At 41.0% G+C, this 13872-nt stretch overlaps 1 protein-coding gene across 4 annotated transcripts in view; it reads right to left on the minus strand.

Moving 5' to 3' along the window:
• BNIP2 (BCL2 interacting protein 2) overlaps positions 1-13872 on the minus strand; it is a 43923-nt gene that overhangs the window by 16346 nt on the left and 13705 nt on the right. For 2 of the 4 annotated variants that reach the window (XM_075273594.1, XM_075273593.1), the window contains exons 2-5: positions 10071-10187; positions 8994-9049; positions 7964-8029; positions 3280-3465 (exon numbers count right to left, since the gene is read on the minus strand). In XM_075273594.1, coding sequence (XP_075129695.1) covers positions 3280-3465; positions 7964-8029; positions 8994-9049; positions 10071-10187 — 425 coding nt within the window. The remainder of the gene's footprint in view (positions 1-3279; positions 3466-7963; positions 8030-8993; positions 9050-10070; positions 10188-13872) is intronic. The other 2 variants (XM_075273596.1, XM_075273595.1) reach the window with 1 other exon arrangement.

A 13872-nucleotide genomic window follows, 5' to 3' on the forward strand; every position in this document is an offset into this window, starting at 1 on the left:
GTTAATAGTTGTCGCTCCACTGATTCCAGCACAGTTTGATTTTTTTTTTCTCTAGCCCTCACCATTCTCCAGCAATAACCAAAGTTAATTTTGGTGCCCATTGTACTATTTCAACTATTTAATGCTAGAAGGGCAGTGTCAGGTAGGGGAGCGCGAGTCAGAGCTACAATCAGATGCAGGCTACGACTAAGAGGATCATACATCCTCGAAACACGTCAGTGGATATTTCCTGATATGCTTTTGTATATGGACATGAACAGAAAGATATGATGATGTATGGGTTTAACCATTGAAAATAAAAGCTAAGTTTTAAGAAAACTTCACGTTGGTGCCTCTGTATACAATCAGAGGCAGCCAGTGTCAGAGCTCAGAGTCACACCCCTTGTCTGCTCCTGCCTGCCACCGCCCTCCTGACCGTACATAGCCTAAGTAGCATATCAGGCACCAAAGCTAACAGCATCAATTGCTCAGGAATGGTGGGAGCTAGAGGAAAAAATTCCAACAGTGCCAAAATCAGTGGAGCTGATTAGCAGATGCTAAGAACTGGAGTTACTGGAGGTGGTGAAAGGTTCTCTTTAATCGATTCCTAAAAAACTACATATTAATGTGCCTTTAACTTTGCAAGTTCCCTTTAATCATGTTTACACATACCTTTTTTTGCCCAGATATACTTACTTGTCATTTCAGAGAAAAATAATTTAATTATGAAAATGAGGTCCCAAGCCCAGCAACTGCTCTGGCTCTCTTTAGTAAATCTTTCCCAGGGCCACCCCCTTAATCTTGATTGACAGTTCCACCAATATGGCAAACATTCTGCTCTGCCCTAGTCTAGCCCCACACCGCACAGGCGCAGGATTACACAGCTAATAGCAGTGATACAGCAGAATGTTGGAGCTCTCAATCAAGGTTAAAGAAGGCAGAGTATAGCAAAGACTTTGATTAACTAAACAAATAAGGTCTCAAGTACACCAAGACCAGTTCAAAATTATTTTTCTCTGCAATGATAAGTCTATCTGTAGCTACAAAGGTAGGTTTAATTGCCACTTTAAACACATATTCAAATGTTTTAAAATCAATGGTATATCCTTAAGGCAGGCAGATTTTGGGGGGCAGAATTCCCAACTCTCCCACTCATTTCAGTCAGGCAGATTTTTTTTCCCCTAGTAGAGGTTTTCAATACCTATCTTTAGGGTCAGTTCACACGTGAAAACCGCCTAGCTTATTTGTGCGAGGTAAAAAACCTCGAGGAGTTTTTTTGACGCTGTTTTTTGCATTCCACGCGGTTTTTGACGAGGTTTTTGACGCGGTTTTCGCTAGCGGTTTTCGCTAGTTTTTTTTTTTCCTATATGTGCTATAGAAACTGCAGGCGAAAACCGCGCGGTTTTTTGCAAAAAACCGCGCGGTTTTGTGTGTAAAAAACCACGCGGTTTTTTACCGCGCGGTTTTCGCCTCCCATTCACTTCTATGCAATTCTTCAGGCGTTTTCCGCCTGAAGAAAGGTCATGTTGCTTCTTCAGGCGGAAAACGCTAGGAGGAAAAAAAAAGCTAGTGGTCTACATAGACCACCATGTTAAAGGAGAGGTTTTTGAAGCGAATTCCGCTGTCAAAAACCTCCCCTTTGCCCACGTGTGAACTAGCCCTTAAGTGGACTCAGTCCATTGTAATGTCCATTGAAATGAATGGGAGGGACAAAAACCTGCTGTTATTTTTCAGCTAGAGTAAAAAAAAAAAATCTGCTCCTGACTCCCTTTTAAAATGAATGGGAGAGCCGAAAAGCGTTTTTTGAGGTTGATTCCGGTCTGCAAAAATTTTTTGTCTGAACAATCCCTAAAACTGGCCATCAGTTTTAGATCGGTGGGGTCCAACCACTAGTACCCCCTACCATCAGCAGTAAGCAGCAAGTGCCAAAGCCCTCCATTAGTGGGGTGTCTTTAGGCTACTATCAAGTGAGCAGTCTTCTCCTGACCACTAGACAGTAGACTTATAACAGTAGCCAGAAGTACCAGCACCAATATCTCTGTAATGGGGTAAGCTAGGAAAAAATAAAAACACTGTAGAAGTCAGTAAGCGGTGTAAAGGTATATAAAACTGAAGGGGTTAGAGGGCATAGCACAACTTTAACTATAAGCCATCATTTTTAAAAGTTAGGACAAACCCCCAACAGAATCTTCATTATCCAAATACATAAATCAGCTTATAATTTATTATGTGAACATATTACATATATTTTCACAGTAGTGGAAACCTAAGAAGCAAAATGCTTCACAAAATCTATTAGCAGTTGATGGGTCAGATATCTATTGGCCAAACACATTGCTGGACACAACAGATAAATAGATCATTAATAATTATCTATTAATCTATTAATAATGACCTAGAGATGAGCAAATAGTATTCGAAACTATAGTTTCGAATAACTCGCTCCATAGGAATAAATAGAAGCAGCTGGCGCGCGCCCGGCGCTTAACCCCTTGGCGTTCGGCCACTTCCACTCATTCCTATGGGAGCGAGGTATTCGAAACTATAGTTTCGAATACTATTCGCTCATTATAATACTTGTTATTGTCAGTATGGTCTGTGTTTCTATGCCAGCCTAAAAGCCTATTTTTTTTTTGCACAAATAATTAGTACATGATCTTCCTCATTTTCCAGAAGCCTGCAAGTGTGCACAAACCTGCTTAGGCTCCAAAAAGTCTGTCTGCAGTAACATAGTAAATATAGGACAGGAGGCAAAGGGGGAAAAGGAGGATACAAGTGTGTCTGAGACTGCAGAAGAAGAAAGCAGCAGCATTAGCTAGATGGGTCGGAGCACACAGAGCAGTTCTTACATCACACCAGGGAGAGCCCACCCACTCAGCAAGGATGGAAAGAGAAAGAAACATTAGACAGACAGCAGAGCAAAGGAAAAAGATTCAAGCCATTTACTGTGGTTTGATGCAGACAGAAAAACACAAGAAACCTGACATTTGGCTTGGTATGAGCTCTAACTAGGAATTATACGTCATAACTGTTGTATTTGGGGGAAAAATGACTTTTCTACAAGCAAGCTGCCTTTAGAGGATTATCACTAATCCAGCTCAGTGTATTCAAGGTTTCCCTAATCCATACAGCTCATGAATTAAGCACCTCCGGCATCTCAAAGTCATTATACACTGCATGTCAGATGCAGTGATGGCTTATCTCAGATATGGTGGATATTGTACGCTCCATCATTACTAGATCGAAAATAATTGCTCAGGACTGATATTAAATACACATGATAAATAATAAAACTATTACCTTCCCATTCAAATTCATTGCTGTTCTCGGAGGGTGTATCTACATCATCTAAATCCAAGTCTCCACTCTCATCCAAGTCTTCAGATAAGATGGAGCCATCACTGCGATCCAGTGTTAGGCTTAAGTTGGGAGCCATGAGTTTCTTCTTTGCTTTTTTGCTGCCATTTGTTTCCACTGGACTAGGAACTAATAAAGAGAACATAAAGCATAGTGATATACGCAGAAGTCTCACATGTGAATGATAACAGCAATAGAAAGTTTGATCCCATTATGTGATATACTGAAGAACATGGAAGAACAAGTGTGAATAAGGTGGAATGAAAACGCTTCTCACAAAACATGAAATACATAAAGAACCATGGAGTCAGTTACTTGCGACTGCTCTTAGCATGCAGTGGTCATGTCTCTGGTGAAGTTAGCATTACACTTTCATTACAGCTCAGCCCTATTTGCTTTATTAGGGCTGAGCTGTAACAGCTCAACAACCAGTGTGTATGTGTATATGATAAATAACACTATTTCCCACCATATGACGACTAGTATTCTGCCTTTATCAGCAATTTTGCCCTCTGCACTCTTCACCTCTAGGGGTGCTATTGAAATTGTACATGGAAAAAATAAAAATAAAAAAAGCATTCTTGATGCATCTTTTATGAAGTTTTTTTTTTGTTTTTGTTTTTTTTTTTTTTTTACAGGTGAAATTCATTATGTAAATGTTTTAGCTATGAAAGTCACAACTGCATAAACATCACATTAATTTTTGAACCCCACCCAACTCCACTCATGAATACACCCGAATTATCAGTATTTTTTTTGAAGGAGTTATCCAGGATTCGAAAACATGCCTGCTTTCTGCTTCTGAGGAAGTAATACCATGTCTGCTGGTCACATGACCATGCTGCAGGTCAATCCCATTTATTTGAATGGGTCTGAGCATTGCCATGTTAGCAACGGATGTGTTGTCAATTCTTGAGATGAAGAAATCAATTATGTTTCCTAACCCCGGATAACATCTTTAGGTGGAGACTAACTGCGATGATTTCTCCCATAGACAGCACATGCAGAAGAAATGATCATTCTCTCCTCTCTTTCTGTAGCACACCCTTACTAGCAAAAGCATGGAGGACATTATACAGAAGTACGTAGTGTAGCGGTCACTCCACCTGAGACGAGATAGAAAACTTACTAAATGCAGCATCTCTTTAAGTCTCTTTCTTACTCTACAGCTCCCTCACATCTCTCTATAGACTTCTATGGGCAGTAGCTGCACCCCGATTCCTCATTGAAGTTGTTAAAACATTTTTACTTCTGCTTCACTGAAGAGAGATTTTACCAGTGAATTGAGTCCAATAAGTGGAAACAAAGGATTTTTCTCTGTAACAAGATATATTACAAAGTTTCTTATCACTGTTTGTACTATTCATTTGTGGATAAGAGTAAAATTACGTTTATCCTTTAAAGTCAATTTAATGGAAATGTAATGTCAAGGACACAAGTTAGAGGAAATAAAAGAAGAATGCAGAAAGACTACGTATATTTCCCAGACTCTGTTGTATCCTGGATGATGACAGAAAAATGTATCCAGGAAAATGTCCACTGCAAAGCAACACACCAAACCAATTATGTATAAAGCTACACTAAGTAAAATACAGAATACTAAACAAGGTTTAGCATTGTTTTTTCAATTAAGGAAGTAAAAGTCTCTGATGACGTGAACACAAGCAGAAGAATGACAGATACGTGACATCCTGATGTGTCCGACTAGAAATTATAGGGGAATCAAGAAAAGCAAATTGATAAAGAATCAGGAAAAATATGTTAACGTGTTAGACTTGACAGGATTTTATCTTCTTATTCTGTTTCACACTGTACTGCCTCCACCGATATGTTGCATAGCTTGGAATTTCAGATCTACACTGTACACCTATCAATACAGGAATGTATCAGCTGCAACATTTAGCAGGCTAAAAAAGTATCCATTGTGATTGGAAAAGACAAAATGGATGACATTTTTCTTCTTTCTTAATTTTGTAAGACAGAAAAAGGAAGGGGGCATCATAGTAAATCTTTAAAATGTTTTTTTTCCTGCATTTATTTCTCAACAGTATTGACGGCTTAAAGGGATTCTACCATTAAAACCTTTTTTTGTGTGGATAAGACGTCGGAATAGCCTTTAGAAAGGCTATTTGAAAATGGCCGCTTGCACAGTATTGTTAGCGGCCATTTTCCCGTGGCCTGTGCGCCTGCGCAGTCTGCCCTGCTCAAGGCCCGAGGCCTAGAAGTTCCGAGCCTGTGCCGGAAGAGGACGCTGTGGACGCAGAAGGAGGTGGCGCTGGAGACGTTTCTCTGGCAGCAGTGGGGATGCCCCCATCGCTGTTTGAGCGCTAGGGCCCGCCCCCATTGCTGCGAGAGAACTCATTTGCATACTGGTAAAAAATGGTATTTCTAAGGAACGGCGCAGTGGAGACCACGTCTAAAGGTAAGAGACGAATAGCCTTTCTAAAGGCTATTCCGACGTCTTATCCACAAAAAAAGTTTTAATGGTAGAATCCCTTTAAGACATTCAGTTTCTGTTATTTTTTGTGTGCAGATATTGCTGTGTTTTCTTAGCCAAATTCTGGTGTGGATTCAAAAGGTATGGGAAATATAAGGAAAATGCTTATACTCCCTCCTGCAGATTTTGCTGAGGTTTTTTGATCCAAAGCCAGAAGTGAATTACATTTCTGACTTTGGATCAATAAACTGCAGCAAAATCTGAACAAAAACAGGTAACAAAAATTAAATGTTTGGCTTCAGCTAAAAGTGTTTTTCGAAGGCACGGAATGGGGTTACAGAAACATACAAGTTTTATTTCAGTCAAGGATTATTGTTGCTACAAAGCATCTGACCAAAATATAATAAATGTCTTTTTGTTGGAGAAAAGAAAATGTTTCTTTACTTAAAAAACAAAACAAAACCACGTCACCTGAGGCCTGATTCACATCAGCGCTCAGGTTTCCATTCGGGAAGTTCACTTGGGACCCCCCAACACCCCCCAAACAGAAACCTATACGCATTAAAAAGCGGCTACCTTCAGGAAAGACGTGGACCCCATAGACTAAAATGCAGCACTTTTCTATCCGCATGTTTCATGTGGACACCGAGCGGAAACCACATGGACCCCATTATAGTCTACAGGGTCCGCGGGTCAGAAAAACTAATTGCTGGCGATGTGCTACAATGAAGGAGAACCCAAAATTGCCCCTGCCATTTATTGTCTAGCAAGAGCAAGGAATGCCTGACAATCTTTTCTGTGATCCCGGTCTGTGCCTATTCTGTGACAGAGGCATTTCTTTTCAGCTCCCTTATGCACGGAAGTGTTGCGAATTGGTGTATGCTTTTTTTTTTGTAACAACTTCTATTTGTATTAGAACAGTCAGGTCCCCTGATGATGAGTGTGAATACACTCTGAAACACCACGTAGGGACTGTTAGGGAAACCTTTTTGGACAGGCTCGATTGGGACTGCCCTTGTTAGGGTGGAAGTTATCTCTTTGGGGTACATTATTGGTACATCAGTGCTTTGTGATATCGATTCCTGATGTAGGTGGAATTGCTGCTTCTTGTGGTTTGGAGAGCATTCAACAGTATTGCCTGTGCTTAGTGTGAGAACCAAAAATTGAGCAGATGAAGTAATAATACTGAGTTGTCTCTATGAAATTGTTCCTAGTGTGCTTGAGACAGAGAAATTAGATTCTGGTTTGGAGAGAATCTCTGCACAGTGTAACAATATAGTGTTACTATGTAAGCAACAGGAATATATGCTGTATATCACTAGTAAACTGTCAAACACAAGACTGGCCAAAAAGTAGTCACTTTGATTTATGACATGTATCGTTCCTTTTCAGTTACAGGATGCAAATGCAGGAACTTTAATATCCAGCATCTAATGTGTTAGAGAAGTAATGTATTTGGATTAAACAATTTCCATTTCTAATACTGAATAAGATAAAATTGATTAACAAATAGCAGGCAAAATACCATACCAAAGTTCTTCACCTATAACCTACAGAAGGATGCCTTCTAAACAGTGGCGGCTTCTCTGCAGCGCTATATTAGAGAAAGTGCGGCCAATCACACATCCGCCTGCATTTCTAGAAGTTTTGATAGGTTGCCATTAGTAACAAAAACAGATTTTCCATTAGCCAATTTTGTAAATCTGTCCCATTCCTCTAAAAGATTTGCTTCTGAGATAGATTATAGACATAATATGATGTCTGGTGCAATCTGAGGCATACAGAGGTACAGTAAGGCCCTCGCCTAGGTAATTTACAGAATCATAACATGATAGTTTGGGTGAGAACAAAGTTAATTTTTGTGGCATGAGTCCCAAATAAAAAAAAAAGTAGTTAACTCTTTAAATCCTGATGTTTCATGGCAATCTTGAGCTGCTAAAAGTCTGCTATAGAACTGCATAAAGCACAAACTGAAGAAAATATATATATCCACACATATATATGCTGTAAATCATTTGTATGTTGTACAGAGGGCAGGTACGCGTGTATAAAGGCTGTAATGTCTTCATCAAAAGGAAGTGACTCAGAAGGGTGCAGACAAAAGGACAAATCACAGCTGGTTGTTAATATAGCAGGCACAGACAGGCAGATTGAATAACATGCAGATATAGCTAGGAGGTAGATACTTGCGTGAGTTATGAGATGCTGAGTAAGGGATACAGTAAATTGACTGATCCAGCACTGGAAATGCCCAAGCTAAAGCAGACAGACAGGGTCCACAGACAATAAAGGGACACAAAACAACAGACATTTAGAGATGTATATTATAGGAGAAGTAGTAGTAGTTTTTTCCATCACCACAAGCCCATAGTAGTAGCCACTTGATAACACTGTTACATATTAGCCAAAAGACAACACAAAAGTGCTAGATCTCATTGACTTAATAATTAGAGAGGAGCAAGTAGTGAAATATTCGAGATTCGATATTCGTTTTGAGTAGAGCCTCAATATTCAACTACTCGATCGAATATCGAATCCCATTATAGTCTATGGGAAAAATGCTCGTTTCAGGGGAAACCACTATTCAACTAAAGGAGTGTCACCAAGTCCACGAGTAGCAGGAGGAATGTGTTTAGGTGGCCATGAGTGACATAGCCATTGGCGCAAGGATAAGTCTCCAAATATAGGCTATTTGACAAGGATATGTAAATAGCTAAAACCAAAATCCAATGGCATGATTTGGTATATAAATAGTGGGAGGGGTATGTAAAAAGGGGAGTGTCCTAAAAAATAAGCATTCATTAATCGAAACAGAGGTAAAATATTCAATTAAATCATGATTTTGATTAAGATGACAATCATCCAGCCAATTCGGTCACAGTCTATACAACAAAGTTAACAGGTTAGAAGCAGAGAAAAGGAAGCACTGTGACTGACTTCACTAACCACCAGTGTAACTACTGCAATATTTAGAGAAATAACGAAAAAAATAAACAAACTTAAAAGAAAGTTAGTCAGTCACTTTAATAAAAACCCAATTTATATAATAGGTAATTTTCTGATCAAACATTTAATTGAAAATCATCCCCCCAAAAAAATGGACAGCATAAAAACATATGAAGAGAATCGGGTTAAATGGCAAGTAAAAGTCATCAACATTGCCGAACTTAAATAGGAATGTCTTAACAGGGTTCCATAAAAAGATAAGCATTATTATTACCTGGCCTGCCATCTGACAAGAAATCTCCTTCTATATGGTCATCTTCTGGAAGTGGTCTATTCAAAATATATATAAAAAAGAATAGTTACATGTAATCCTTTATTTAAAAATACAGAAATAATACCAAATATAGCCTTGGCCAAATTATTGCTTTACCATTACACTGTCTACAATTTAGCCCCTTTGTCCACTAATTTTATGCCTCCTTTTAAAGGGCATATGGACATTATATAGGCAGCTTCCCTAAGCGAGGAAAGAGAGGAACACAGACAGACAGGTCTGTCCAAGCATTACGTGGAATAGCTGGAATCTAAATGTACTAAAAAATGCACTAAATAATGTTATGTTGTGTTCCATCATGGGGTATTGATCAGATCTGCCTTGCGGTGGGTGTTTACATCAGTGCTTCTGCAGCATCAAGTCATTATATATTATGATATTCTACTATAAGAGTACATAATAGCAATAAGAAATACAGAACGTTGAATGTCTGTGCACAAAACAACTGGGGGAACAATTCAAGTGCAATGGTAAACATGCACATTTTAGTAAAGGCGACATCTTCATAAGGTTTGTAAGTTCTGTCTGTGCTTGCGTGGGTTTCCTCTGGGTACTTGTTTCCACCCACACTCTAACAATCATAGGTTAACTGCTGTTCTACAATTTCGATTTGTGTAGTTTGTCATCAAGAGAGCAAAAATTGTAAGCCGGGCTGGGTTTTGTGTGCAAGTAAAGAGAAACAAATATGGATATATGGATGACAAACCATATAATCTATACCAGGGATAGGCAACTGGTGGACTACAGCCGCCAGATGTCTGGACCCTGCCTCTTTTCGACAGCAGGCAGAAGAAACTTTCATTTCCCAACCACTGCCTAGGCCCAGTCCCCTTGCGCTGGCTGCAACAGCGATCAGTAATGCTGTCTTCACACGAGGGCCTTTGCGCAGGCAGAAGGGATGATTGCCGATCCCCGCTACCGCTAGTGGAAAGCATCAGGGCTTGGGGACAGAGAGCGGGAAATGAAAAGTGGTTGAGTACCCCTGATCTGTACTTGTGGTAGAAACTAAGCACTTGCCTTGGAAAGTCTTCATCCTGCCATTCTTCCTTAAGCTCTACGCCTTCCATCCTAAGCCTTGCTTCAGTTGTAGCCACAGACTCCTGTCTGTCAAAGGATCCAGAAAATGTGTCTTGACTGAAACAAATGCATAAAGAAGTAAAACATTAATGCATAACAATACCTAAAACTATCATATAGTCATGGCTGTAAGTGTTGGCACCCTTACGTTTTTCTACAAAAAAATAAAATAAGGGGAAACGTAAACAAAAAAGGAGGGGAAATGTCCGTTTTTGATGTTTTCTTTTTTAATAGAACCAAAGTGCTACTAAAGATATTTAAAAAATATTTTTTCCATTTGTTATGGTAATTTCTACGTAGGTGAGACATACTGTTATGTTGCCGGATGAGGAGCTACTTATTTTTGTCATTTGATTTCATTCATTGATCTATACAGAAAGTACTAAAGAGCGCTAGATCATGCAGTGGATGATGAGGACGTACCCATCAAATCTTCACATAGAAGCCTGGCAGGTGCGGTCACCATTTCCTCATGATGTTCAATGAACTATGACTGCAGCTACACAGATGTGGTATAATATAACCGACCACGTATATGAGCATTTACATAGACAGCTCCACAAATAGAATGTATGATCGATTTTTTTTCCCCCAAGACACAAACTGTGTGCAAAACATGTTCAGCATGCTCAACATCCATTTTGTAAACTTGACAGCCAGTGGAAAGTGGAGCCCTCACTAACACTAGAATTACCTATTCTCATCTATCATCGAGAAATGGCAGAACTATAGATTGCTTTCAGCTACTAAAGAGAGATAAGCAAAATATTTCATGGTATAACCAAAAAAGGAAATATAAAGGAAGAATAAGAAGCAGCCTCCTCTTAAGATCTGCAGAAATGCTTATATGTATAAGGCTGCATTTAGGGCTTGTTCATATGGCGGAAACCTTTTCCACCGTGTGACTTCTCCGCGCGGCTAGCCGCAACAGGACGCTGATGCAGTGCATTGGCATCCAGCTTCTGATTAGGCCTGAATGAATGTGCCTAATCAGGAGTGTGTTTCGAGCCACGGACACCGTGGCTGACTCAGCTGCAGAATGGGAGTCATTTTTGCAGGCAGATTCCACGTCAAAATCCGCCTGCAAAAAACTCTGTGTGAACATACCCTTCAGGCAGTCACAATGTCCATTTGCTGTATGTCCTGGAAGCTTTTGGACTAGTATTCTTTTGGCCTCCTTTTTGGCTATTACATGTCTATGGTATTTTTTGGAGGGAATTCCTCATGATGCAAACCTCCAAAAACCACTGTCAAATACAGTCAAAAAAATACTTACTAAAATGCAACAAATAATGAGGATTTTTATAATTATTATTAATATGTGCGAGTATCTGAAGAGGCTGTGGCCTCTTCATAAATCTGCCTGAGGTGCTGGCGCCAGAATGGAAATCTAAACCAAGTAGGAACTTGCACCATCATGCGCCTTATCATCATCATTAGAGATGAGCGAACAGTGTTCTATCGAACACATGTTCGATCGGATATCAGGGTGTTCGCCATGTTCGAATCGAATCGAACACCACGTGGTAAAGTGCGCCAAAATTCGATTCCCCTCCCACCTTCCCTGGCGCCTTTTTTGCACCAATAACAGCGCAGGGGAGGTGGGACAGGAACTACGACACTGGGGGCATTGAAAAAAATTGGAAAAAGTCATTGGCTGCCGAAATCAGGTGACCTCCATTTTAGACGAATAGTGGATTTCAAATCCGGGTCATATGAGAATGTGAACTTTGTGACTATGAGACAGGGATAGCTGTACAGGCAGGGATAGCTAGGGATAACCTTTATTTAGGGGGGAATGTTATTAAAAATAACTTTTTGGGGCTCTATCGGGTGTGTAATTGTGATTTTTGTGAGATAAACTTTTTCCCATAGGGATGCATTGGCCAGCGCTGATTGGCCGAATTCCGTACTCTGGCCAATCAGTGCTGGCCAATGCATTCTATTAGCTTGATGAAGCAGAGTGTGCACAAGGGTTCAAGCGCACCCTCGGCTCTGATGTAGCAGAGCCGAGGCTGCACAAGGGTTCAAGTGCACCCTCGGCTCTCCTACATCAGAGCCGAGGGTGCGCTTGAACCCTTGTGCAGCCTCGGCTCTGCTACATCAGAGCCGAGGGTGCGCTTGAACCCTTGTGCACACTCTGCTTCATCAAGCTAATAGAATGCATTGGCCAGCACTGATTGGCCAGAGTACGGAATTCGGCCAATCAGCGCTGGCCAATGCATTCTATTAGCCCGATGAAGTAGAGCTGAATGTGTGTGCTAAGCACACACATTCAGCACTGCTTCATCACGCCAATACAATGCATTAGCCAGTGCTGATTGGCCAGAGTACGGAATTCGGCCAATCAGCGCTGACTCTGCTGGAGGAGGCGGAGTCTAAGATCGCTCCACACCAGTCTCCATTCAGGTCCGACCTTAGACTCCGCCTCCTCCAGCAGAGCCAGCGCTGATTGGCCGAATTCCGTACTCTGGCCAATCAGCACTGGCTAATGCATTGTATTGGCTTGATGAAGCAGTGCTGAATGTGTGTGCTTAGCACACACATTCAGCTCTACTTCATCGGGCTAATAGAATGCATTAGCCAATCAGCGCTGGCCAATGCATTCTATTAGCGTGAACTGAGTTTGCACAGGGGTTCTAGTGCACCCTCGGCTCTGCTACATCAGATTGCTACATCTGATGTAGCAGTGCCGAGTGTGCATCAGATGTGTAGTTGAGCAAAACTGACTCAGCACTGCTAAGTCTGCATTCGCATAGGAATGCATTGGCCAGCCTTCGGCCAATCAGCGCTGGCTCTGCCGGAGGAGGCGGAGTCTAAGGTCGGACCTGAATGGAGACTGGTGTGGAGCTATCTTAGACTCCGCCTCCTCCAGCAGAGCCAGCGCTGATTGGTCGAGTTCCGTACTCTGGCCAATCAGCACTGGCCAATGCATTTCTATGGGGAAAAGTTAGCTTGCGAAAATCGCAAACTGACAGGGATTTCCATGAAATAAAGTGACTTTTATGCCCCCAGACATGCTTCCCCTGCTGTCCCAGTGTCATTCCAGGGTGTTGGTATCATTTCCTGGGGTGTCATAGTGGACTTGGTGACCCTCCAGACACGAATTTGGGTTTCCCCCTTAACGAGTTTATGTTCCCCATAGACTATAATGGGGTTCGAAACCCATTCGAACACTCGAACAGTGAGCGGCTGTTCGAATCGAATTTCGAACCTCGAACATTTTAGTGTTCGCTCATCTCTAATCATCATCTCTCTACACCAGTTTTCTGGCATTGAGGGATTGATAAATTTACCCCATCGTGTCTATTATAATGCCAGATGAAAAATCACCAAACGCAGAACTTTTTTTTTGTCTGTGGTTATTAAAGGACAGACACTGCAAGTGGCCAGTCTGGATGACCAAGTGCTCAAATCTGCTAGATATAGCTGCCTATGAAATATTAAAAAAAATAAATTATGACACGTCCGGTACATGAGAAAAGTTGTTTTACAAGGTTTTATTCGCACTGCTTTTTCAGTTCACATTCTGATTATAATGTTGGGAAACCTCCAGTCATATACGTTAAAGGGGTTTTCTGGGATTACAATATTTCTGAACTCAGCCCAACCACTACTAAGTATATAGCTGTAGGTTTAAGAAGTAACTCTGCCACCTTTATTGGTAGACTCCTCTCCACCTCTTTGGTGGTGACGTATACGCAGGGGGTTTTCTGGATGGCACATTTCTCTGTAGCAGCTA

Source organism: Leptodactylus fuscus, chromosome 5 (genome assembly GCF_031893055.1).
Source record: "Leptodactylus fuscus isolate aLepFus1 chromosome 5, aLepFus1.hap2, whole genome shotgun sequence".
Lineage (NCBI taxonomy): Eukaryota > Metazoa > Chordata > Amphibia > Anura > Leptodactylidae > Leptodactylus > Leptodactylus fuscus.